Source organism: Myxine glutinosa, chromosome 1 (genome assembly GCF_964187855.1).
Source record: "Myxine glutinosa chromosome 1, kmMyxGlut1.1, whole genome shotgun sequence".
Lineage (NCBI taxonomy): Eukaryota > Metazoa > Chordata > Myxini > Myxiniformes > Myxinidae > Myxine > Myxine glutinosa.
In genome coordinates this window covers 56,690,018-56,717,800 of record NC_136261.1, presented here as the reverse complement: position 1 = coordinate 56,717,800, position 27,783 = coordinate 56,690,018, and the positions used below count along the sequence as shown (strand labels likewise).

Below are 27,783 nucleotides of genomic sequence, written 5' to 3'. Positions count from 1 at the left end.
CGATGAAAGCTGCAGGTATGACTCTTTGATTGGTGATTACAATATGGTAGGACACACTGTGCCATCTTCACAAAGCTATGGCGGCCATATTCTACAAGATTGTAAAACCAAGACGTACATTGTCATGCCAACGTGACGCCGTGCTTAGGTGCTCTTTTGTGGTGTGTAATTTTAAAAATCCTGTTTTAAAATGTTTTTTTATGCTAGGGTGCATTACACAAGATAGAATGTCGCTTCCTTCTGTTGGAATCATTGTAATTGCTTCAGCCATTATTGTGCTCTGCAGGATAATATGTATCACCATTTTAGTGGATGAACAAATCTCTCTCAATCTGATACTTCAGCGATGTATTTTGCCATATTGCTCATTCTTGTTAGTTATGAAAACGTTCGGGAATAAAAGGTATGGCCTTTACAGGCTTATGAATTCACTCTATAGTAGTTTTTAAGCATATCGTTTTGCACACATTTGAATGGGTGGCCATGTTTTGCCTGTGCTATCCCAACATATGGACTACCACCGTACTCCATGAATATGAATGAATGATCGTTTTAAGGCCATTTTCCCCGTTAGAGCAGGGGTTAGCCTTGCGGGCCCCATGACAATCATGGTTCCCTGTTTGAGACAATGTTTTTATGGCCGGATGCCCTTCCTGATGCCAACCCTTGGTCACGCTCTTACGATGCGCAGGGATACGGTGCACCTATTCTAAACTGGGGTACACACCGTGATCATTCATCCCAGCAAGCTGGTACTCAATTAGCCGACCTCGGAAGGACGACAGGCTGAGTCAACCCCCCTGGCGTTAATTCAGCGATCGACCGGGATTCGAACCCAGGATCCTAGGATCCCAAGCCAGAACCCTAACCGCTAAGCCAACACCAGGCTGAACACCAGGCAGAACTCCATGATACACAGTATATCCTTGCATATGATGCACCCTAAACTTGCAGAACTTTTCTTTACCATCTAACATGGTAGGTTTACACTGGATTATTCTGAGACAATCATGATCCATCTTATCGCACGGCTTGGTTGGAGGGATTTTATTTCGATTTTATTAATTTTATTATTTATTTATTATTTTTATTATTATTGTTTATTATTATTTATTTATTTTATTTTATTTTTATATTTTATTTTATTTTCGATTTCGGATTTTTTTAATTTATCATTTCGCATGTCTGTAAGCCAAATTGTTCTAAAAACCTGTGGCTGCTCTTTGCCCCATAATAATTTTGACCACTGTGTTCCTCATTATATGGAGCAGATAATTGAGCATCTCAACTTTAATTGTGAAACTTTCTATGAGTGGCCAAAATTGTTATTACAGTGTAAGAGGTGTCAGCGTAAACAAATGTAGTACATTAAAACCGAGCTGTTGGTTGGTGCAGTGTGATATCTCTATCTCTTTCTCTCAATATCTCTAACTCTCTATCTTCCTATCCTTCTCTCTTATTTTTTTTCTCGCTCTCTTTTTCTGTTTTTGTCTTTTCTCTTTATTCTCGTCTCTTTTCACCCTCCCTCTCCCCCTCCCTCTCCATCCCCCTCTCTGTTTCTGTCTCTCTCTCTCTCTTCATGCCCCATTAAGTTGGGATCAGCAGCTCACAAAGCATATACCCTTGACTCAGGTATTTCCTGAACTGGATGGCCATGCCTGGCATTCGACTGAAGGTGGCAATAATTTGGAATTTGTTCAGTGTATCGACAATACCTCACCAACCACTTGTTGAAAGACACTGTGGGAAAGCTTGTGTCCTCAATCTGCTAGAAGATGGGATACCTCGTTTAAAGTCCTTCCGATGGGCGCACACTCAATGATCCAATAATCTTAATATTTAGCACATGAGATCCGCTATGAAGCATGTGTGTATTTCATACATGTGGTGTTATTTCCTTAAGCCTCCCTCAAAAGCATATGGGCTTAGTGCGGTTGTGGGGTTTCTTTCTGCAATTGGCACCCACAATTTTTTATTGCACCACAGAGTTTCTTAGAGCCCTTAAGAGTACTAAACCATGATTTCGATTTATTTATTTTCTTCTGGCCCTCTCAACACTCCCAATTTCCATGCTGTATTAATTTCCAAGCTGTATCTCGGGGCCGGCTGGGACTTTCAGAATTAAATTTTGCATCAATATCGTGAATATAAGGTATGCTTGGTCGACCTAATTATATTTAGCATTAACCTCATTTTAGGGTCATGACCTAATTATAGCCATTTTAATATTTTTCACCGTAAATTGACTGAAGGACCAAAATTGCCCTGTCGAGATAGCCTAAAACAAGCCGCATTTAAGCTTAATTTACATAATAACCCTCCTGGTTAAAGGTCAAGTTCTTGCATCCCTAAGAGTCCCAAACTACTCACCATTAAGGTTTTTCAACCTTTTTTCTGCCAATTTCTGAGCTGTATAGCGGATCTTTTGAAATGAAAACTTTTTTTTTTTTTTTTTTTTTTTTTTTTGTATACAAGATCGAGGCTCGTGAAAGAGCGAACATTAATCACACAGAAAGACAAACAGACACATAAAACAAATAACATCGGGAGCGGTAGACAAGATGGGGAGAGAGGGGGAAGGACACAAACACAACATTTGAGAGCAGGGACCGAGAGACATGGAGACATCGAGAGATCTGTGGGAGGGAGAGGGCTTTGGGGGGGAGGCATGTGAAGGGGGGGAGGCATGTGAAGGGGGGGAGGCATGTGAAGGGGGGGGGTGGGAGAGGTATAAACATATGGACACTGCCAGGATTTCCAGGAAAGAAGTTGGAATTTCAAACAAGGTGGATCTGGGGTGAATTAGTGGGGGTAGAAAAGATCAAGGTTATGGATGGGGGAAGATAAGAGATGGTGGTGAACAGCTGTTTTAAAGACCTGGAGGGAGGAGAGGGATTGAAGGGAAGAGGAGAGGAACTTGCATCAATAATGGGAATAAAAGGCTTGTGTGGTTGTCATTTTTTGACCTTTACCTATATTTAAGGTCATGACCCAATTTTAGCCATTTAAACATACTCCACCATAAGTCGACTAAGACCTGTCCAATCAGAATGAAATTACTATTTATACTTCGCCTAGATCAGGAAGGTGAGTTTACCCTTAATTTACATCATAACCCTCTGAATTAAAGGTCAAATAGCGGTCTGAAAAAAGTAATGCGGTTTTGTTTGTCTTTGCTCAATTTTGCCAATGCGAAATCTCAAAGACCACTTGGCCTTCCAAAACCCTCTTGCAACATCATAACGTGCATGCACTGAGGTTGTGCAGCTGCTATTTGGTTCATGTGCTTGACATATGTTTTTAGATTGTGACCAAATTAACAAAAAAAAAACATTTTTGATCTTAACCTGAAAAAATTTCCTTCGATTTTCATGATCCTGATGATGTTGAAGGTTAAGGTTGTATGGTGGTCCAAAAAAAAAATGACCATCATTGGATCATGGGCCATCATTCGATCACAGGCCAAGGGTAAGTCGCGAGCAATCGCCAAGGGTAAGCCTCTACTGGTTTGGGGAGGCTTAACCTTGGCAATTGCTTTGTGATTGCTGATATCGAGTTATCTTACCAATTTTGCCTCAAAACCTTTCTGTATCTTTCACATTTTTGTAATGTTCTTCTTGCTTGCTGCCATGCATTTACTACCAAAATACTAATTATGATCAAATATCTGGGTTGGTTTGTAGTTGTGTTCCCATCTGAATTTATGGCTTGTTCCCAATGCTTAAACCCAGGTTTTAATTTCAATTACTGACTATATTTTTCCATTTCCGACTTGTATCCTTGAAATTCACATTGAAGTGCACTAATGTGTACTAATGTACTTGTCCTGCATATGATTTATGTGCAAGCTCTACCATAAGCCCTAGATGAATGTTCAAAAATATGTAGTACACCTCACTTTTCTGCTTCTCACCCAATCTCACTCCCTTAGTCAATCGACCCAGGACAGCAGTTCAGTTGGGAGAATTCGAACCTTGACGTCAACAAGACCAAAAATCGTTTTGCCAATGTCGTCTCTTATGACCATTCACGAGTCATATTGGAATCCATTGATGGTAAACAAAAGGTTTTTGGCACTAGTTTGAAAAAAATAATGTGAGATTTCCATCACCTGGAATGTCAGCACCCTGAACCATTGCACAGCTTAAGTTTTGCTTTACAAATAAAAGGGAATCTTGGATTGTTATACAGGAGCTCAACAAGCTAAGCCATTATTTATCTGCAGATATTCCTGGCAGCGATTACCTCAATGGTAACTTCATGGATGGATATCGTAAGGCCAGGGCTTATATAGCCACCCAAGCACCACTTCCAGAGACGTTTGGCGATTTTTGGCGGATGGTCTGGGAACAGCATTGCAGTACCATCATCATGATGACAAGGCTCGAGGAGAGAGGCAGGGTGAGATCTCACATCTCTTACATGTTTACATTTCTTTCCATATCTTTCCACATCTTTCTATATCACCTATTTCCCTCCGTATCCCCCCTTTTGCCACAGTATCTCTCTTATATCTTGTGCCACCCCCCTGTTGCCTCCATGTCGCCCCCATATCCTCCCAAAATTTCCCCATCTTGTATTGGATGACCATCAGACACTAATGTTGTGAACCTGCTCACTGTTCAGGGGAATTCTGGAATTGAAGGGTTGAAACCTTGATGGATAGTTCCCAGTTAGTCTCCATTTATTTTGGTTCTTCAGATCTCTCTGGTTATTGTGTATTGCTCATGATTCATTATAAAAGATCTCTGACACTACCTGCATAGTGTGGTGCAGGTTGGTTTGTACTACCTCCATCTATATCTCCATCTCATCTATATCTCCATCTATATCTCCATCGCTATCTCCATTTCTATCTCAATTGCCATCTCTATTTCTATCTATATTTCTGTCTTTATTTCTATCTCCATTTCTTTCTCTATTTCTACCTCTATTTCTACCTCTTCTTCTACCTCTATTTCTACCTATATTTCTGTCTCTATTCTACCTCCATTTCTACCTCTATTTCTATCTCTATTCCTACCTCTATTTTTATCTATATTTCTACCTATATTTCTACCTATATTTCTATCTCTATTCTACCTCCATTTCTACCTGTATTTCTATCTCTATTCCTACCTCCATTTTTATCTATATTTCTACCTATATTTCTATCTCTATTTCTTCCTGTATTTCTTCCTCTATTTCTGCCTCTTTTTCTATCTCTATTTCTACCTTTATTTCTACCTCTATTTCTACCTCTTCTTCTACCTCTATTTCTACCTATATTTCTATCTCTATTCTACCTCCATTTCTACCTGTATTTCTATCTCTATTCCTACCTCTATTTTATCTATATTTCTACCTATATTTCTATCTCCATTCTACCTCTGTTTCTATCTCTATTTCTACCTCTATTTCTGTCTATTTCTTCCTCTATTTCTATCTCTATTTCTACCTCTATTCTTACCTCTATCTCTATTTCTACCTCTATTCCTACCTCTATCTCTATTTCTTCCTCTATTTCTACCTCTATTTCTACATGCATTTCAATCTCTATTTCTACCTCTAGTTCTACCTCTATTTCTATCTCTATTTCTACCTCTAGTGCTACCTCTATTTGTATCTATATTTCTATCTCTATACGACCTCTATTTATACCTATATTTATACCTCTATTTATACCTCTATTTCTACCTCTATTTATACCTCGATTTATACCTCTATTTATACCTCTATTCCTACCTCTATTGTTATGTATTACTTCCCCAAACCCCAGTTATGGTGCACCTCAGAGTCTGGAGAAGGAACATGGCAGAAAGATTTGTTATTTTGAGTGTTCTAATAAACCATGGTAAAACCATACCAATTCGGTTGTAGAACAAAACAAGTAATTGTATTAATAACTCTCACATACACAATAATAACACTATTAAAGAAAGTACAATGAAAATGTCACTCGCATCAAATGAACAATACATATGATGGTACCATCATTCCCCAATGCTCTCAAAGCAATAAACTCACAACATTCCAAACTTGAGTGGAATGTAACATTCCCCAAAGTCCGTGCACAGATCCCAACGTGGCGAAGGTCAAAATCGTGCAGAACGGCAAAACAACAGGCAGGTATTTGTGTGGCTGTGGACAAGGAGTTATGAGGTGAGAGGTCGATATGGGAATTGAGCCGATATGGAAACAACCTGCAATCCATGCAGTGAGGTCGATATGGAAATCCCAATGACAAAACAAGATACACCAAGCTGACAGCCTCTTCGAGGACAAAATGGTGTATCAGCCTGTAATGGAGGCGATGGCTCCATAAAACAATGACTCCCACTTCGATAAAACCTGAGACGCAGGTTTAATTGTACTCGCAATATATGACGCAATATATGATGATGTCACGGGAATCCCTTTCCCGGGAAGCCTCAACTCATTCGCGACCAATATAAAAAAAAGTCCGCTCACAGCCCGCTGCAACTCATGGCTGTATCTCTCTGATGGCCGTCTCGTCCTCCCTCCTTCTCTTCCGGTTTGCTTGCCGCATCTTCCTTTTTCCTTCACAAACACTTATTTTTACCTTTTACTGAAGTCATCTCCATATCACACAAAAATCTTAACAACAATATTACCTGAAACTAAAAATCCTAACAGTATATAATAACAACAAAGGCGGAAGTGACGGATCCGTAACACTATCTCCATTTCTACCAATATTTCTATCTCTATTTTTACCTCTTGTTCGACCTCTATTTCTATCTCTATTTCTACCTATATTTCTACCGATATTTGTCTATATTTCTATATATATCTCTATTCTACCTCTATTCCTACCTCTATTCTATCTCTATTTCTACCAATATTTCTATCTAATAATTATATATAATTGATTTAATATAATAATATCTCTCCGTACAGGTTGCTTCTGACAAACCAGACATAATCTGCTTAACAGAAACTTTCCTCCTTCAAGATGTCTCTGATTCCCTAATATCTCTTCCTGGTTACTCCCTCCTCCGGTATGATAGACCTGAGTCTCGTCCTGGTGGTGGGGTTGCTATCTTTATCAAAAACTCTCTCCCTCACTCTCCTTGCACTGCCCTCTCCCCACACCACCCCCAGGAGTACCTCTGGCTACGGCTTCCTCTCCACTCCCACCTTTTCTTCATATGTGTTTTATACCGTCCCCCAAACAGTGATGACTCCATTTACATTTCGCTGTCTGACAACATAGACCAACTTCTATCCACTCATCCCAACTCTCTCTTCCTCATATGTGGTGACTTCAACTGTCATCATGCCAGCTGGCTGGGTGTGGGTTCCTCTCACACCAGCCATGGCACCTCAGCAAAGGACCTCTGCGACTCACTGGGACTGACACAATCTGTCAATTTCCCGACGCGGGTCTCAGTCAACGGAGCATCTTCTCTTCTAGACTTGATTATGACTAACTTCCCTGCAAATGTCTGCTGCTCTTCTTCTGCTCCAATCAGTTCTTCTGATCATGTGCTTGTTAAAGTGGATATCACTCTGGCCATTTTCAGAGAGCCTCCTCAGCGTCAACAAGTCGGGCATTTCACTCAGGCCAACTGGCATGGTCTTCAAGCAGCCATCAATCATCTGGACTGGTCTCCGATCTCTACTGCCTCTGGCATCAACTCTTCCTGGGAATTCTTCCAAAGTAAACTGCTCTCTCTCATGCACAGATTTATCCCATCTCATCTTCAGTTGTCATACCCTTCCTCCCATCCATGGTACACTGAATCTTGTGGTGAGGCAGTTGCCCTGAAACAACTTGCCTTCGCATCTTTGAAGGCAAATCCAAATGAAGGCGATCTCAGTTCCTTTCACAAAGCTCGGAACAAGTGTGTGTCTACCCTCAGCAGAGCCAGGAAGCATTAGCTATCTACTCTCAAGACTGAACTCTCAAACCTGTCTCCTTCCTCCAAATCCTGGTGGCGTCTGGTCAAATCTGTTTCTGGTGTTTGTTCCCCCTCCATCCCCTCCCTTACCTCAAATGGCTACACAGTTGACACCGCACATGACAAAGCCGAATGCCTCAACTCTGTGTTTGACTCAAAATCTTGTGTCCCAAACCCATCTCTCTCTGTACCCACCTCACGCAGTCGAACCCAGCTGCTCCTGGACTCTGTGTCCTTCTCTCCTGACAAGGTGGAGAAGTTTTTGTCAAACCTCGACTCTGATTCTGCAACTTGACCAGACGGCATCAGCCCACGGGTCCTAAAATCCTACTCTGCCGCTCTTTCACACCCTCTCTCTATTCTCTTCACCCTCTCTTTTGCTCAAGATCATCTGCCCTCAGTTTGGATATCAGCCAACATAACCACTTTACATAAAAAAGGTGCAAAAACAGATCCTTGCAACTACAGACCAATCAGCCTGCTCCCAATTATCAGCAAAGCCATGGAGGACCACTGCTGGGGACCACTGTTGTGCGGTTTATGCAGTTCCCCCTGAAGGTTAGAACAGGAATTTTAGAATTTGTTCATTGTGCTGGCAGTAGCTCACTTATTCCTCTCAAAGGACACCATAGGATCTAACGTCCATGTACTAAGGCCAGCAGATGGAGCGCCAGTTTAACATCCATCCGAGCGATGGCACACACATTAATGAATCGCCCTGCCTGTTAAACACCAGGACGACAGTCCAGATTCAAACCCAGGCTAGATATCTCAGATGTGAGTGTGCACATTTATACGGTATCCTGAATTGGCAATTAAATGCTGCTTATGAAAAGGTAGGGCTGCTCATAATCCCAACTGAATCTAAAAAGAGTAGAGTTATTTTCATTACCTTTGCCACCGAAGGTGGCCGGAAGTGATGTCACCCCTGTTTGTCTGCCTGTGTATTTGTCTGTGAGCAGGATATCTCAAAAGGTTATGGATGGATGCGGACAAAACTTGGTGGACAGTTTGGGTCTGTGAAAGGACGAATTGATTTGATTTTGGTGAAAGTCCGAATCCAGATCTGGATTCTAGAATTTTAAAGTGATTCTTAACCATTGAGAAATTGGGCCAAAAACTATATATTACGCAATGTTTCAAAAAGGTTTGGACGGATTATAACAAAACGTTGTGGATGGGTTGGGTAGGTGATAAGAACAAGCTAATTAGATTTTGGTTCAGGTTCAGATCCAGATCCGACGTATCGGTGGGATACAAAATGTAAACTGTTCTGCTTCGCAGAGGTATGCGCTCAACTGAGTACCATTCGAGTTACCCCATGCACGCAAACCAAAAAGCGGGGCTAAAGCCGTTCGTTGCCCTGTCTGTCCGTCCGTCCATCATATCAGTTTATTAGGTATTTAAATTGAATGTTATATTTCGAACATAAATGACAACATGAATAAAATTACAAGTCTCTTTTCAATGTGCATTGGCTTATAATCCATCCTGACCACACATGCGCAAAGAGGAGTGAGATTATAGTTTTACTCTGTCTACCTGCCTGACAGTCAAACAAAATGGAAAATCATTCAAAACAGGAAACGTACTGTTTTAAGGACGTTATAAGGGACATAAGTAACAGGCATGAATAACTAATGCAACGTGTTATTTAGGATGATGTAATAGATACTGGGGAAAACTGTGGTACAACTCGGAATTAATTTATTTATATGCCTTTAAACCTCTTCAACCTTTATTTAAATTGCATTATAAACTTGAAGACTGTATAAAACAAATCCCCTTCATGTTACTGCCAAGAACCATGCTACATATCGATACATAGCATTAGAGGGCATAGCATGTTTTTTGAGGTGAAGAAGAGGCCGCCATAGTGAGTGCGCACTGACCATCTCGACTAACTCGTCTATCGTCACCATCACCATCATCAACATCGTGATCGCATTATTGGATCAAGTTCATCATCATTATTATTAAAGGTAAGTTCAATGATATTAATAACTCAAGAAAATAAATTTTCTTTTACATTCTTAATAACTCTTTTATTCATGAAAATAAGTCGCACAAAAACAGGGCACAAACATGTTAATCAATGGCACAATTTGGACGAATATTAAAGTTGAAGCCCCTAACCCTATTACATTACCCCCTAAGTTTGCGGATTTGCGGTTCACTGGGATTTTCAAGTGTAATCCTCACGGACGGCAAGGCCCTCTCCATATATACTTAAACACTGCGGGGTATCGTGTTCTGTGAACTCTCGTTGATGTTTTGATTTAAAATGGTGTTTGTCTGAGTGTATGCATTTTAAGCTGAATTCCTTACATTTCTCAATGTGCCAATTAATACATACAACCAATTTGTGTTCTTTTCAAATGAACAATTTTCAATTATACTGGTAAATATGAAACAAATTGTATGTGAATAATGTCAGTTTGCAATCCTTAAATTAAAACTGCACTTATTTGTATATTTTATTTATTTGTATATTTTATTTATTTGCATGTTTTATTATTTGTGGATGGTCAGCTTTTAATGACTTGGAGAGATCCCAAGCTATATTTTCTCTCTTTCTTGCTCTTGCACAAGGAAAGGCAAAAAAGCTCTTGTAGGGGAGGGGGAAAGTTCTCCCCTTCTCTTCCTTTCCCTTTCCTTCACTTGGCCCATTCTCCTCTTTGTCTGTGAAATATGCCTTCATTTTCCCTCTGCTGCCAAACGGCTGTCGATTTGAACAAATTTATTGGGAGAGTTGTCTCGTTCCTGCATCTCTCTCGAACATTTATTGCAGGCTTAGACAAAATACCGGATGATCATGCATGCTAAATCAAATGACACATGCTCTGATACATCAGTAGTTTGACATAGGCAACTGAGCTAAGCCAAAGCCAACACTAATAAGGAATGGAGCAACACGTACAAATAGCAGCAAAGCCATCGATTCAGAATTTCCTGAGATTGGTCCATTGGCATGCAGCGCATTAAACACGTATATCCTTGCAAAGGCCTAGAGCTGCGCACACTCGCCTCTGAGCTACCTAGCTTTGGTTCGAATCTCGACCCCGCTATAAACTGTCCTTCTGATGTTCGCAGGCAAGGCAATTCCTCAATATGTATGCTGTCCCAGGGATGGATGTTAATCTGGGTATCCCTTCTGTCAGCATTAGTTGGTGGACATTAAATATCCCATGGTGTCCCTCCCTGGCCAAATTCAAAATCCCTGCTCTGACCTACCTGGGCACCACATCAGCGGCACTGCTGCGCCCCCAGCAAATGATGCTACCCGCAGCCATGTATTGCATACGAAAGAAGAAGAAGACTCTTTGCAAAACATATGGTCACTGCAGTCTTCTGCCAAGTGAATTGACCTATTGCTGAATCTTCCATGAAACCTTCATTGTTGAACTGAATGTCCTTTCCTTGTTGATTACTATGTTTATTTGGCAATTGGCTACTGATGTGTTTGTCAAGGTAAAGGTATGCCCATTCTCATTGAGGAGCATTGACGAACTCACGCATTGCCGTGAACGTTTCCAGCTGAAAACCGGCCTTTCGGCAGATCAGCACTCAAACGCGGGGTACTCTAGATGATGATCAGGCAACACTTGGAGGGGTGGAGGGTTGTCAAGGGAGATGAGGGAAGAGCCAGTAGCTCAGCAGTTCGGTGCTGGTGGAGAGCAGGAACAGATCTGAGGAGATCTTACAGTTCTGAGAGGATTGCACCATCTGAAGAGAGCTTGCTTGTTGTGAGAGACCTGAGAGGGTTCTGAGGAGGTTTGGAGAGCACCAGAGAGAGTTTAAGGGTCATGCTCTGAGAGAAGAACAAGGGAGTATTGTTCTGAGGAGGTTGTTCTGAGGAGAAGGGGAAGACCCTGGATTGCGCAGGTTCAATGTTCTCGGGAGCTCGCGGTTTGTGTGGAGAACTGAGAGAGTTCTGAGGACAATTGAGAGGTGGAGAGCTTTAAGGAGGTCATCTTGCCTGTCTTGGCCCTTGTGCTGTTCTTTTCTTCCCCCATTGCCTGTTCATCGTTCTGCTTGTCTTCTCATAACATCTTCGTTGTCCTGATTGTTTCCTCATCATCCTGCCCATCGTCCTACTCATCTCCTCATCACCTGATCAGTGCCCATCCTTCCCTCCCCCACTCCCACCACAGATAAGTCACCTGATCTTGCCCTCTACCCCATCTATGCTTGTGACTGGAGAGAGGCACCTTAGTTTTTGTAAGATTTATTACCTCCGCCACCAAAGGTGGATGGAGGTTATGTTTTCACCCCTGTCTGTTTGTTACTTGCCGGAATAGATTCCGGCAAGTATGTTGGTTGGTTGGTTTGTCTGTCTGTTTGCCTGTCTGTTTGTGCGCAGTACTACGTCTACATCGTTGCACATAGTATCGCCATACTTTACACGCATATTTGCCTTGCCCTGGAATAGACTGTGCCCAATTTTTAACTCTCTATGCCCGTGGTTCTTAACCTGGGTTCGACCGAACCCCAGGGGTTCAGTGAGCCAGTCTCAGGGGTTCGGCGGAGGTCCTCCGAAACGCAATGCAATTTGTTTTTTTGTTTTTTTTAGTTTTGTATCAATTTTGAATCTATGTGTAATTACGCTTATTATTAATATTATTATTATTTTGCTATGTATGTTACGAACGAATGGAAATGTTATTTGTAATTGTATTCCCATCCCATTCATGGTTTCTCTGGTCTGTGTTTAAGATAAGTTGTTTCACACTGACTGTAGTAAGTTGAATCAATGAGCAACTTGCTAATTATTCTGTTGATGGTGCTTACTTGCTTACTTACTTACTGGATTTGGGACTTTGCAGGTGTTCGGAAATTCCAGTGAATAGCCTCGATTAGCTTGCCGTGTGCCGTGCGTCATTGGTCGCGCCTTACTTTGGAGTTACTGATTAATTGAAAAGTAAGTTGGAAATGTTTGTGGATATGCAGGGCGGGTACAGAGTTATATTAAAGTCAAAAGTGGATGGTGATTATAAAATATGATTGAATTACTCAGAAAATTAGGTGGAGGTGATATAACTCCTTTGGTCGCAATTCAAAACTAACAATTCACAGTTTTATATGTAATATTATAATGGGATTTGAGGTGACGTAGAGTTGAGTAGATAATAAATCCCGTCATCGTAACTATAAGTTATGTTTTCTTCGTTAAAATTTCTCAGTTTTCAGAGGGGTACTGATTATATTTAAGCATGGTCCTTTTTATCTCAACTGGACTACGGTCCAGTTGTGTTCATCACATACTGAACCCTCCGGCGTCCGTCGTCTGTCATCGTCGTCCATTAACTTTTCGACGTTAACACTCCAGCGTCCACAAATATCAACCGATTCTGATCAAACTTGACATGCAGCATCCTTACCGCAAGGACCAGGTTGGTATTGCATTACAGCCCGATCCGTTGAAAAATGGCGGACGTAGGCGACCATTTTGTTTTTGGTCATGAAAACGACGTTAACACTCTAGCGTCCACAAATATTAACAGATTTTGATCAAATTTAGAATGTTTAACCCTTACCACACAAGGTAGGATGTTATTGCATTCCAACCCGATTCGTCACAAAATGGCCGCCATAGGCCGCCATATTGTTTTCAGCTCCGAAACGACGTTAAGACTTTAACGTCCACAAATATTTATGGATTTTGATCAAACTTGGTGTGTGAGACTCTTACCACACAAGGTAGGTTGCTATCGCATGTCAACCCGATCTGTCACAAAATGGCCGCCATAGGCCGGCATATTTTTTCAGCCCTGAAACGACGTTAACAATCTAGCGTCCACATATATTGACAAATTTTCATCAAATTCATCAAATTTCATCAAATTTCATCACCACCATCTCTTATCTTCCCCCATCCAAAACATTGATCTTTTCTACCCCTGCAAATTTTACCCCAAATCCACTTTTTTGAAATACCAACTTCTTTCCTGGAAGTCCTTGGTGTCCTTGTATTTTATACTTCTCCCAACCCCCCCCCCCCCCCCCTCCTTCCCATGCCTCCTCCCCCCAAGCCCTCTCCCTCCCACACATCTCCCTGCTCTCAAATGTTGTGTTTGTGTGCTTCCCCTTCTCTCCCCATCTTGTCTACGGCTCCCTCTTTTTATATATTTTGTTTGTCTGTTTGATTTGTTTGTGTGATAAATGTTGGCGCTTTCACGAGCCTCGATTCTGTATCCAAAAAAAAAAAAAAAAACTTGGCATGTGAGACCTGACCTGCTTTAAAGTTGTCCAGTCAGTTCAGTTGAGTTCTGCTTCCCTGGAAGCTCTAATTTAATTTTTGTCATATAGTTATTTACCCGAACTCAATTAAGATCAGTTTGTTACTTTTTTTTTTTTTTTGCAGTATGTCAAGCAAAAAAAGGAAGTGGTCGGAGGATTACCTGCGATACGGGTTCACGTGTTTGACGGAACGGGACGGAAGTCAGCGTCCTCAATGCATGCTTTGCAATGTCAAGTTGAGCCACTCCAGCCCAGCACCAGCAAAACTACGGGAACACTTCAAAAAACTGCACGGCGAGGGGCAGTACAAAGACGCAACGCTGGATGAATTCAAATTGAAGAGAGTCCGATTCGATGCATGTGCTACCTTGCCCACTCTCGGCTTCGTTCCAATTGACAAACCGATCCTCACCGCGTCGTATGAAGTTGCGTACCTGATCGCAAAGCAGGGCAAACCGCACACCGTTGGCGAGACACTCATCAAACCGGCCGCGTTGAAGATGGCTAACATCATGCTGGGAAAAGCTGCTGAAAACAAGTTGTCTCTCATTGCACTCTCAAATGACACCATCAGATGCAGAATCGACGACATGAGCGACGACATCCTCGCCCAGGTAGTTGCAGATTTAGTCGCGAGCCCGCCGAAATTCAGCCTTCAACTCGACGAGACCACCGACGTTTCGAATTTGAGCCAGCTCATCTTATTTGTGCATTATGTCAAAAAAGACGAGATCAAGGAAGACTTTCTGTTCTGCAAGCCTCTCACAACAACGACGAAGGCAGCTGACGTGAAGAAGCTTGTGGACGACTTCTCCAGAAGCAACGGCCTCTCGTTGAACATGGTGTCTGCAGTTTGCTCGGACGGAGCTCCAGCCATGCTGGGATGCAACTCCGGTTTTGGAGCGCTGGTGAAGGCCGATGCAGCACACATCATCGTCACGCACTGCATCCTGCACCGACACGCGCTGGCATCAAAAACCCTGCCTCCAAAACGGGCCAATGTTCTGAAAATCGTCGTTGAAACTGTGAATTACTTCCGAAGCCGTGCTCTGAATCATCGCATCTTTAAAGAGCTGTGCAATGAAATCGGCTCTGAATTCGAAGTCCTTCTCTACCACTCTAACGTTCGATGGTTATCACGAGGGAAGGTAGTGAGCCGTGTTTTTGCCTTGCGTGTAGAATTAGCCCTGTTTTTGCGAGAACACCAGCATTGCCATGCAACGCACTTCCAAGAGTCAGAGTTCATCCTCGCCTTGGCGTACTTGGCTGACATCTTCGACGCACTCAATCATCTCAATTGCCAGATGCAGGGCGGTGGAGTGAATGTCATCGAATCTGAAGAAAAGCTGAGCGCTTTCCGAAAGAAGTTACCGTTGTGGAAGCGGCGAACAGAGAACGACAACTTCGCGAACTTTTCGCTACTGGACGAGTACGTCAGCAGGATCGAAGATGAGTCTGAAGTGGGAGGCACTGCTGTACTGGGGGAGCTGAAGCAAGCGATTGCCACGCACTTGGATGAGCTGGGAAAGTCATTCGACGGCTATACTATGGCTACTACTTCCCCGACCAAGAGCAATACCCAGCATGGGTGCGGCAGCCGTTTACTTTCGACATTGCAACGGCAGATGTCAACGACCAATACCTCGACGACCTCATCGAACTTCAGCAGAGCCAGACTCAACAACAACTCTTCGGCACAACAACGCTCTCAACGTTTTGGTGCCGCCAAATGGAAAGGTATCCTCACATCTTAGCTCTTTCACGATCCTCGATTCAGTATACAAAAAAAAAAAAAAAATCGCTAAAATTGCCCTTGAGATCCTCACGCCGTTCGTTACAACGTATCTCTGCGAGCATGCGTTTTCGAAACTGGTGGACATTAAAACAAAGAAAAGGAGCAGGCTTGCATGCGAAAATGATTTGAGGGTGGCCCTTGCCAAAACAAAACCACGCATTTCGCAGATCGCCTCCCGAAAAGAAGAACAGAAAACGCATTAAGATGCAATTCTTCTTAATTTTTTTGTCAAATTTGAGGGGTTCCTCGAGTGTTCGGTGGGTTTCATTCGGGTTCGGCGCCTTTAAAAAGGTTAAGAACCAATGTCTAGGCCCAAGGTTTTCTCTCAAGGTTTTTTGCTAATAACTTCTGTTCTATTTGTCCTAGGGACTTCTAACTGGCCTATAAATGTGCATAATATGGTTCTACATCCAGTAGATAACCTCATCTTTAGACGTGTAATTATAGATTTTGAGCTATGTTCAACTGAAGTGACCAGGGGTCATCCAATCATATTTGCCGATTCTCATTATGAAGCATAGGGATTTTCATATGGCATTTCTGTGTCTTTCTGTCTGCTAATAACTCAGTCCAAAATTGCCCGATTTACTTCTAACCAACACCAAAATGTTCATTATTCAATTCCCGAAAAAATAACATGGTCAAAAAATGCTTAGTTTTAATGCTTTTTGGGGTCAAAGGTCAGGGGGCCAAGCTTTCATTGAAAATATATTTCAAACCACTATAACTCTGAAAAGACAAGAAATATGCATACACTTACTCAGTTACCTTCCATTGCTTAGCATATATACATGTATAGATTTCCCGCCATTTTGATCCAAAATGGCCGATAAAAAAAGGAGATGCAATTCCGGCAAGTCCTCGGTCTCTGACCGATTTATCATTTGTTTGTTTGTTTGTGAACAAAATATCTCAAAATGTTGTGGACCGATTCGAACAAAATTTGGCAGAGATGTAGCATATGTGACAAGGACGAAATGATTAGATTTTGGTGAAGATCCGTATTCGGATTCGGCTACTAGAATTTTTAAAGTGATTCTTCACTATTGGGCGATTGGGTCAAAAATGACATGTAGCAGGATATCTCAAAAAGTTGTGGACGGATTTGGACGTAACTTTGCGGATCGGTTGCGTGTGTGACAAGGAAGAATCGATTTGATTTTGGTCAAGATCTGAATATGGATTCGGATATGAGAATTGTTTAATTTTTCAGTGATTCTTCACCATTGAGAGACGGGGCCAAAACAATACATAGCGGGATATCTCAAAAAGTTATGGACGGATTTGAACGAAACTTGGTGGACAGGTTGAGTGTGTGACAAGGAAGAATCGATTCAGTTTTGGTGAAGATCATATAGTGGAATTTTTAAAATGATTCTTCACCATTGAGTGATATGGCCAACCAGGCAGAGGTATGCTCTCGATTGAGTGCTGGTCTAGTTTTGTCTGTGTGTCAGTCGGCAACTGGTCACACTTTTCAACCGATCTTCACGAAACTTCACCAATTGGTAGAGTTCATCATAAGCAAGAAGCCTATTGTTTTTGGGGTCAAAAGGTCAACATAGGCCGAAGTTCACCAACTTTGTGAAATTTCTATAAAAAAAAAATTTTCATCCAATTGACTTGAAATTTTAAGAGGGTTTTAAGCATTTTTGAGGTCAACATCGGCCAAATTTCTAAAATCCTCAATTTTTATCCGATTAACTTGAAATTTGAAGAGGACTTGCATATCTGGTCACTGAATTCAAACACCAAGTATTTTTGAGGTCAACTTAGGCCAAGTTTCTAAAATCATCAATCATCCAATTAACTTGAAATTTGAAGAGGATTTGCATATCTGGTCAATGAATTCAACCCCCATATATTTTTAAGGTCAACATACGCCATATTTTTAAAATCCTAAATTTTCATCCGATTGACTTGAAATTTGAAGAGTATTTGCATATCTGGTCAATTAAGTCAACCCCCAACTATTTTTAAGGTCAACATACGCCATATTTTTAAAATCCTAAATTTTCATCCGATTGACTTGAAATTTTAAGACGATTTGCATATCTGGTCACTGAATTCAACCACCTATTATTTTTGAAGTCATCATAGGCCAACAACTTATTTTAGGGATTTCGCAAGTATTGTGCTATGCACGACATCTTTCTTGTTTGTTTGTTTGTCTGTGAACAGGATATCTCAAAAGGTTGTGGACAACTTAGGACAAAACTTGGTGGATGAGTTGTTTCGGTGACAAGAACAAGTGGTTTGATTCTGGTTGATGCCCGAATCCAGATCCGACCTCTAAGTGGAATACAAAACGTAAATTGTTCAGCCTGATGGAGGTATGCTCTCTCCTGAGTGCCGTTATAGTTTTCTATTTTTTTGTGGGAACAAAAAACACTTTCCTACACCCACGAAGGAATGGGATCGGGGATCATTTAATATTACCTTTCACGTGGATACAAAGGCTTAGGCAGTATAGAGCGATTAAAAATAAATCCAAACCAAAATCTATTTTTTTCAAAAGTTTTTTTTTCCGCTTAAAACGCTCTGTGGCACTCACTGATGAACCATTGTAAGTTAAACCAAGATACATTTGGCCATCTCTGAAAAATATGGTGACACACACACACAGACAGACAGACAGACAAACGGCTCTCTTGTGCTATCGATTATTACAAATATAAATAATAGTATTATTGACATTATTATTAAATAACGTATTGTTGCGGATCACGGACGTCGGCTCTCCCCTTATCAAGGGGGGGTTAATCCCCTTGCTTTTTATCTGGCCGACCCGAGTCCTGGGTGTTATAATGTCCTTCCCGGCACGGCGTTAGGTAGGGTTTGTTAGGCCCAGGGGTTCACTACTACCTAATTACTAACGCCGGCCGGAAACGAGGGAATAACTCCCACTCGAACCACGGATATGATGGAAACTGCCGAGCGGATAGCAATCCGCGATCCGTGCTATTAACAAATGACTGAACCCGATTCTAAGCGGTTGCGATCGTGCCACGTTTACCCAATGAAAGAAAGGACGGATGCGATTGGATAAGAGGAAACCAAGAAAGAACAAGGCAATTTATTACACATGTACAGAAAGAAGAGGAAACAAAAGACTGTACAGGATAGGAAGAGGAAGAAGCAGCACACAGGGCAGTCTTATGGCAGTCTTATTTTTAATACCCCAGACAAACGTACACACTCACACGGGGATTGTAGACGGTTGTAGATGGTCACCGGCTTGTCCAGGCTCCAGTCGGCTCCAACGGCGAAACCCGGCAGGCAGCTCCACGTGTAGTTGAGCATGACCGGACAGTTTTATATAGCGGGGGGCAGCTGGTGTCCTGCATACGTAATATGTGCCCACTTGTGCCAAACGCCCCCTCTCCAAAGTCCTCTTAATCAGCGTGCCGTATATCTCATAAGGTTCTTCTCAATGCGTTCTCGCCCATCAGTCCTGTAATGTGCGCTTCCAATAAGGGTTCTTTGTAATCACGACAGTCAAGCGCATTAGTCTTGTTACAACGCGCGCGCCTCCAACAAGTCCTCTCAAATGCCAACCTTCCTCTCGAGTGCTTCGCGAGAATCCTGTGTAAGGGCTTTTCGTTCGCACTTATATATCCCGACCAGCAAAACGCTCCGCGAGCCCAAAAGCCACGCCTGTCGGCGATGTCACCTCAGCCCTGGTTGGCTGGTGAGGGCTTACTGGCCATGCCTTTGACGACTGGATGACGTGGCCACACCTTCTTCTTGGCACTCTGCCTCCTTTCTCGGGCCTTACCTCGTGGCTTATGGCAGCATCTGGCGGAAGCCCAGCGAGGCTACGAACGCTGCTGGCAGAGGCGCGTGACAATTTGGAGGGGCCATGGGCAGACTGGAGGTCGCGTAATGGCGTCGCTTGGAGAGGGAGGTTGCAAAATGAACAGATTGGGGACCTACTCTTATTTGATCGACATAACGCAGATTCAACTATTGGAAACACGGCCTTATCTAAAACACATATTAATGAAATAACTGAAGTCCTATGGTGGCCTACGTGTTGCTTGTGGACTAACTAGGGGTGCTACCTTTAACCTTTTAATAATGTCATATTTACACAAGTGTGGGTTCTAAAACTGCAACAGTATTATTGGATTATTATCAATATTATTTTAAAGAATGAATGAATATGAATGATCGTTTTAAGGCCATTTTTCCCTGCTAGAGCGGGGGTTAGCCTTGCGGGCCCCATGACAATCATGGTTCCCTGTTTGAGGCAATGTTTTTATGGCCGGATGCCCTTCCTGACACCAAAATATTATTATAAATTAGTCATTAGTAAATTAGTCAGTATTATTATAAATATTATTATGAAGAGTAGAAATAATATTATTTTTAATATTATTGTAACAAATAGTATTATTTCGAGAAAATATTTCGTCTAAGCTGTTTGTGTGCAAATGGGAAGTTTATTTATTTCCTTTCCATCATCATGTACAAGTCTGCAGCCAATCAATGCCTGCACTCCATTTATCTATGATATATTGAGGAACCCTTAGAATGTCCACTTCCTCTGCCAACAAAAATTGCTCATAAAAGAGGGAGTACCATCCATTATTCATGAGGTTATTGATGGAGTAAGCATAACTCTACAACAGTCAGATCTGCAGCTAATATGTGTGCTTTTGTGAGTTAGGCCAAAGCACTGTCCCAGAGGTCAAATTGAATATCCCAAAGGGATTATGGTGCATCCTCTATGGTTTCAAATTACCTCGTCGTGATTCGATCACAAGCAAAAGTCGAGCAATGTACCCTTGTAATGAATAAAAGTCTGCTTTACATAAGCTAATCCATTACTATGGAAGTATGCAGAATGAAAGATAGAGACTGCACATTAATTAAAAAACAAATAACTAGTTTACTTAATTACATCACATCCCATATTTGCATGAGCTTTATCATGACTATGAATTGTGAAGGATTACACAAGCAAGTGTAGACTATCATAATCCATGAAACCGAATAAAGTGGTCAACTATAACGAGGTCTGAAATCATTCCCTGGGATAAATAATCGATGTACCATTGCTCTTCGGTCTCTCTGCAGAAAACTTTAAACATAAAACATGAAAGGCGAAGAGGATGAACGAAGTCAAAAATTAACGTCATGAGCTCCCTTCAGGTATCTACTCATACCTGGACAAAATTGGAAATCAGTAAGGTTTTATTAAAGAAATCATTTTGTTTGCGTTGATAGTACATAAGGCAAAAGTCAATAGTCAGGGGGTGTGATGTCTTTGAATAAACACCAGGTGGGTTAACTCAGCCTGCTAAAGGGGGCATGGCATCAGCAGCACAGCAACGCCACCAGAAAATGATGCAGCCAATCAGGAACAGGCTGCATACAAACCACCAACATGCCAGGAAAGAGCTGGTCGAGCCACTCCCATGGTAAAGAGTGGCAATTCATAGTTATTGTTAACTAGCAGTTTAGCTTCTGTGGGGTTAAATCCATACAAAAACAAAAGTTCATAGAATATGACACCCCACACATCTTTCAAGTATAATAATTATATTTTACTAAAAGAGTTTGGGTGGTAGTAGTAGTAGTAGTAGTAGTAGTAGTAGTAGTAGTAGTAGTAGTAGTAGTAGTAGTAGTAGTAGTGCTTTTGTTGGAAAGGTTACAGAGATTTGCGTTCAGAGCTCATGCAAGCTCAGGCAAACATATGTTCCCAGTTTAATGTCGCTCAATTCCTCATCTCTGCAAGTCCATGGTTTGAACTACAGTAGACAAGGTAGAGCATTTTGAAGAGAAAGCACTACCAAGACAGATAAGGGGAAGGTAAAAAAACGCCAAAGAACACCAAAAAAAGAACGCCAAAGAACACCAAAAAGAATGCCAAATAACACATTTATACAAATAAGAGCAAAGTATCTTGTGGGGAGACCGTACAAAGTGCATCATTTATAGTCCAGGTTTCCTTAAACTTTTGAACAGTGTTACTATATTCTGCCGCCTTGTACTCCGAAATAATGCGTGAGCGTATTACGCCCTTCAGACATACAGAACTGTGTTCCACCACATCTTTCTCAATTTTTGCCTTCCTGGTTTTATATATTGCCATTTTCCCACAGGCCAAAATAAAGTTAACAAGGAGATCTCGTGACTTGCTTAGTTTCTTTACCGGGTGCCCGATGATAAAAAGTGTTGGAGAGAAGTGAAGCCAGAAGCGCAAGAGAAGATTTTTCATCAGTAAGAACACTGGTTCAAGACGGTGACATTGAAGGTATATGTGAAATATAGTTTCCCTTTCACCACAAAAGCAGCAATCCTCTGAGACGTTAGTGAAGTGCCGCATCATAGATCCAGAGCTCAGTGCACCATGTAGCAACCTCCAACTTAAGTCTGCCATCATTCTTGGCGTTGGGTAGAGATAGAGTGAATCCCACCGTGGATGAACCGTCGAAGGAAGTGGAAGAATCTCACGCCAGGGAGTATCCAGTCGGGTTGCAAGAGCTATATAATGGAGCGAGTGGATCACTAGCAGGTATATATTTTTCCTTGATAGCCCACAGAACGACATTTCCACTGTGCCAGGGGTCTTACTCATATTGTTTGCAGGTATTGGCTGAGAGAGCTCGCAACATCGTGGTCGGATTTTAAAATCCATGGAGTTACCGATGGACATCTGTCCAGATCCATCACCCTCTTTGGGATTCTCTAGATATTCCAGACAATCGGGAGGCAAGGAGCTTTTGACCTCTTCAAGTATCCTGGAGGGGATCCTGATTGTCCTCAGGCCCATTTTTGCTGCGAGTTCCTTGGGTAAAAGCGTTCTCTTACCATCGTTCAGAAGGTCTCCCACTGTGGATATGCTACCAGCTAAGAGGCTCCTTCTTACTGAAAAGGAAGCCAGAGTTGGGCCATGTAGAAGAGGTTTGAGAATGAGCAGTTCTTCTAACAGGTCCTTGCCTGGATAAGGAACTGTTCTTTGTACATCGACTACATTCCAAGCCTTCAGCATTTCTTGATAAAAAAGAGGCAATGTAGCACTAGACAGGCTCCGAGATGTAATTATGAAAAGATTCCTTTTGTACCCAAGATTGAGCACTTTGCTGAAGAAGTATGATGCCAGTGAGCACCATTGTGGTGCAGGGTTCACATGGAGGTAACGTTGTATGGTCTTCAGCCTGGATGCGTGGTAGTGGCTTCGAAGGCAGGGAAAAGACTGTCCACCTTCTGAAAAAGGCAAGCTCAGAATGCCCAGGGAAACCCAGTGTTTACCATTCCAAAAGTAGTCCAGTAGCTTCCTCTGCATCCTAACCAGAAACTCCTCTGGTGTGCTTATGCAAGAGAGCCTGAATACTAACTTCGGAATTATAAACTGTTTAATAAGGAGTGTTTTTCCCCTCAGAGACAGGACTTTTAGTAGTCCACTCCAGTCTCTCAACTTTGCTTCGATCTTGTCCCCTAAAGTGTTCCAGTTAATGAGTGGTGAGGACCCATGGGAAGTGGATAAGTGCACCCCCAAATATTTGAGCTCATTGCGACTCCAGGTCAATTTCTGAAAAAGTGTTGGTAACTCCTTTACCTGCATTTGTCCAATTAGAAGCCCCGAGCTTTTCCTCCAATTGATTGTAGCAGACGATGCTGCTGAATAGACCTGCTGACAATCATAAACTATTTGCATATCCCTTGCATTACTGGCAAACACGAGAACATCATCTGCATATGCAGAAAGTTTGAGGTTGACCCTGTTGTGTGGCACCACAATGCCAGTTAGCCTTCTTCTCATCAAACAAAGGAAGGGTTCGATACATAGGGAATATAATTGGCCAGACAGGGGACATCCTTGTCTTATTCCTCTCTCAAATGGAAAGGGAGCGAGCAAGAAACCGTTGACTTTGACTAGGCATTCTGCCGACATGTACAACGTCTGAATCATGCCTACAAATCTCCTCCCCAACCCAAATGTTAGCAAGGTTTCAAACAGATACTCATGGTTCATCTGGTCAAAGGCTTTCTCCTGATCCAAGGAAAGAAATCCGACTTGAGTCCGAGTCATGTCCGCATACTGTATCAGGTCTCTGACAAGGGATATGTTGTCATGTATTGTCCTGCCTGGAATGGCATAAGATTGGTCCGGGCTGACTAATTTTGTCAGGACTGGTCCGAGACGGAGTGACAACATTTTAGCCATGACCTTATAATCCACACACAGCAGAGACACAGGGCGGTAATTCTTCAAGTCTCTCAAGTCACCCTCCTTGGGAATCAAGACCAGCATCGCTCGACGCCAAGAAAGGGGCATTATACCTGTATCACATGCTTCCTGAGCTACGCTTAGGTAATCAGGTCCAACCAAGTCCCATACTTTTGTATAGAATTCACATGATAAGCCATCCATGCCAGGGGCTTTATCTCTTGATAGGCTGTGCAGGGCGGTTTTCAATTCTTCCAGAGATATGGAGTCTCCAGCTGCTCCCGGTCTTCTACAGAGGCTTCAGGAAGACTACTCCACAAAGTGCCACCTGCACCTGCATCTGTGCTCTTACCCGAATACAGCTGAGCGTAAAAGGCTCTAATTCGTTTTTGAACACCCTCAGAACCATTGAGCAAGAGACCATCTTCTGCGAGAACACTCACTATAGTCCTGAATTGACCTTTGCGTTTTTCCACCCCTTTGAGATAATTCAGGACATATTCATCCTCAGAAATAAACTGCAAACGAGAGCGCACATACGCCCCTCGTGCCTTCACACGACTACATGCTTTAAGGGTGCTCTTTTTTTCTTGGTATGCCTGCAGTTCAGTAGAGGTAAGTGTGGCCAGGTGCTTCTCAAGGTGCAGCAGTTCCTCTTCCAGTCTCTTGATCCCTAACCCAAGTGTTTTGCTCGATCCATACGAGTATTCCTGACACAGCAATTTCAATCGTGCCTTGCCTACATCCCACCAGAATCCAAGTGAGCAAAAATCTCCTTTTTTATTCCTCCAGGCTTGCCAAAAGTTCAAAAAGATTGACAAAAAGGCTTCATCCTGACTTAAAGCATTGTTCAGGTGCCACAAGCCAGGGCCTCGCCTTGTTTCCGCCAGGGAAAACTTAATCCAGGCCAAGTTGTGATCTGTGAAATGGGCAACTTTTATGCCGGAGTCACTGACAATCTTACACCAACGGTGAGACACGTAAATTCTATCGAGCCGGGATTGTGATATATGACCACCTCTGATACTCGTATACGTGAATGTTCTGTCTGTGGGGTGTTGTATGTGCCAAGTATCCCTCAAGTTTAACAGCGTTATGGTTTGTTGTAATATTCTTACAGAGGGATTATGCGGCTCCTGACCTATTCGATCAAGGGAGGGGTTTAGAGTGCAATTAAAGTCTCCTCCAAGAATTACACACTCTTCACCAGGCAAGGTGAGCATGAATCTCTGCAACCGGTTGAAGAAAATCCCCCTTGCAACTCCTACACAAGGTGCATAAATGTTGACGAAATTGACAACAAATTCTTCAAACTTTGCTTTTATATGTAGCAACCGCCCCACACTGGCTTCCTTTACGACAAGTATTTCAGGTTTCCTCTTTGGTGAAAAGAGGGTAGCCACTCCACAAGATGTGTCCGTTAGGTGACTGAAAAAGGCCAAGCCTTCCCATTGGTTTTCCCATCGGGATGCAGCCTCTGGGGTCGTGTGGGTTTCCTGCAAAAAGGTTACTTCAAGTTTTTCCTTCACACAGAATGACAATACCTGGTGCACACGGAATGCATCCTTACAGCCATTGACATTCAATGATCCTATTCGTAAGTTTGATGTCATTATTATATTGAGAGTTTTGTTTCTGTGAAATTCATCCTCCTAAACGAATTTATATTCAGGCCCGTAACTCAACAACTTTGCTAGAAACTTCCTGACTCGGGCTTGTTCGGCCGAGCCTGAAGTCCTTGTTTTATGTCCCTCTCTCCTTAGTGCATACAAGGAATGCACTAGCAAGTCATAATCTTTCCACCGTTTCAGCGCATTTTCCACTTTCTTCCTGCTATGCAAGCTTTGTTTTCTCGAACTCGAGTATCTCCTGGCTGGGAATGCAGGAATGGCGTCCTGCAGGTAGGTCTGTCTCTAAACCAGTCAGTGACCCTTGATAGTCTTCCCCATCACCAATACTTTCCTCATCATCGCTGTCTGGAGGTTCAAGATCCTTCTCCTTTGGTGTACTTGTACAATGTGTCAAGTCTTCTGCCATGTCGTCTCTCAAGGATGACTTGGCATAATCTTCTGGCGCAGAGGAACGCTTCTTTGGCTCTGATGCGGTGGACGTTGCTACACCTGTGGGAATGGATGCCTCCTCCTCAGTTGGTATAGGAGATCCAACCTTTTGGGGTCGTAAAATAGAGATGTGCTCAACTATTCCCCTTTCTGCGCCAACAGTGAGTGAAGTGACATCACCTGAGATGTCGGTCAGTGCCAGCAACTGTATTGATGCTTGTGTGTCTGGTTCCCTCTCTCTGTCTGTCCCACCGATGAATGCTACTTCAGAATCCTTTGAAACTTCGGTGTTAATCCTTCGGTTCAGAACTGCTCTTGTAGATGTTTCAATCCCTGGTTTATTTTGAAGCTTCGTTGCAGTTGTTATTATTGGATGCATTTTCTCAGGAGCCAACATCACAGTATCGTTTGGCCCTGTCAAGTCAGATACCTCTAGGTTGTTTGTCTTTAACGTGCTGGGTTTACTACCTGACGGTCTCCCTTCCTGTTCATTCTTCAAACTGTCTTTGGGTGGATCTGAGAGAGAAGACTCTCCATATCCTGTCGTTTGATGAATAGTTTCCTCTTCTTCTTCTTCTTCTTCTTCCATTTCTTCAGATTGGGTTACCACTCTTTTCTCCTTCAGAATACTAGGCTTTACAAATCCCTTTGACACATTACTTCCCGTGTCATCCTCAATTGTACCAGGGTGTTACCGTGGTCCCATCCTCTGCGGGTTCTGATTTCCTCTTCTGTGCTCTCTTTGCCTTCCCTGCTCCCACTGCTGCCATTGATTTATGGCAGCAGAAGAGTTGGGATGAGAAGCTGGTATAGAACTTTCTTGAGGGTCCACTGCCCTCGAGCACAAAGGAGCAACCGTCTCTCTTAGGTTACCTTCAGTGACGCTGGGATCCTCTCGAGGCTGATCTGGACGTTGAGGAGCTGCAACCTCTTTAATGATAGTGGGGCAGTCTGCTCTCCTGTGATCCTTCGCTTTGCATACAAAACAACGGGGTTCGTTTGTCATATAAAACACCCTGTAATTCTTTCCGTCAAAAGGAATAACAAACGACCCCTCACATTCAGCCTCCTTTCCCAATTCAATGGATACTTGTCTTTTAAAAGACCAGACATGTTGGAGGGAGGGCTCATGACAGCCCAAAGACACAGGCTTGATGGGTGATCTCAACACTCCCAGTCGTTCCAGGAAAGGCACCACGACATTGTCAGGCACGTAAGGAGGTATATTAGATATAATTATCCTTGTACCAAGACTTGAGAGCGGCTCGACTTGTACAAAGAGTCCTCCCACACTGATCCCTTTCTCAATGGCTTTGTTTGCTGCAGCCTCTGAGTTAAGAAAGAACACAGCTTGTCCATACATTTTCGAGGCTGCAACTATCGTTGCTGGATCAACCACACTAGCGAGTGCTTTCATAGGCCTCTATTTGGGTGATTTGTCCCAACTCGCATTTCACCCCGTGCTTCCTTGTTAACGCCTTAAACGGGTGGGCAGGGCGGTTCCCACCTGCACCAGAGGTAGTAGCGGCCATCCTTGCCCATGTACCATCCAGAGGCATGATTGCTATTAACGGTATATTTCCCGTCAAATGAAAATGAAAAAAA

The 27,783-nt window shown here is 42.6% G+C and overlaps 2 protein-coding genes across 3 annotated transcripts in view; both read left to right on the top strand.

Annotated features, from left to right (window-relative positions):
* MED8 (mediator complex subunit 8) overlaps positions 1–27,783 on the top strand; it is a 313,799-nt gene that overhangs the window by 131,999 nt on the left and 154,017 nt on the right. The gene's annotated exons all lie outside the window — the stretch shown is intronic.
* LOC137424305 (receptor-type tyrosine-protein phosphatase delta) overlaps positions 1–27,783 on the top strand; it is a 413,851-nt gene that overhangs the window by 345,226 nt on the left and 40,842 nt on the right. Inside the window, exons 26-27 of the mRNA XM_078772183.1 lie at positions 3,932–4,055; positions 4,226–4,401. Coding sequence (XP_078628309.1) covers positions 3,932–4,055; positions 4,226–4,401 — 300 coding nt within the window. The remainder of the gene's footprint in view (positions 1–3,931; positions 4,056–4,225; positions 4,402–27,783) is intronic.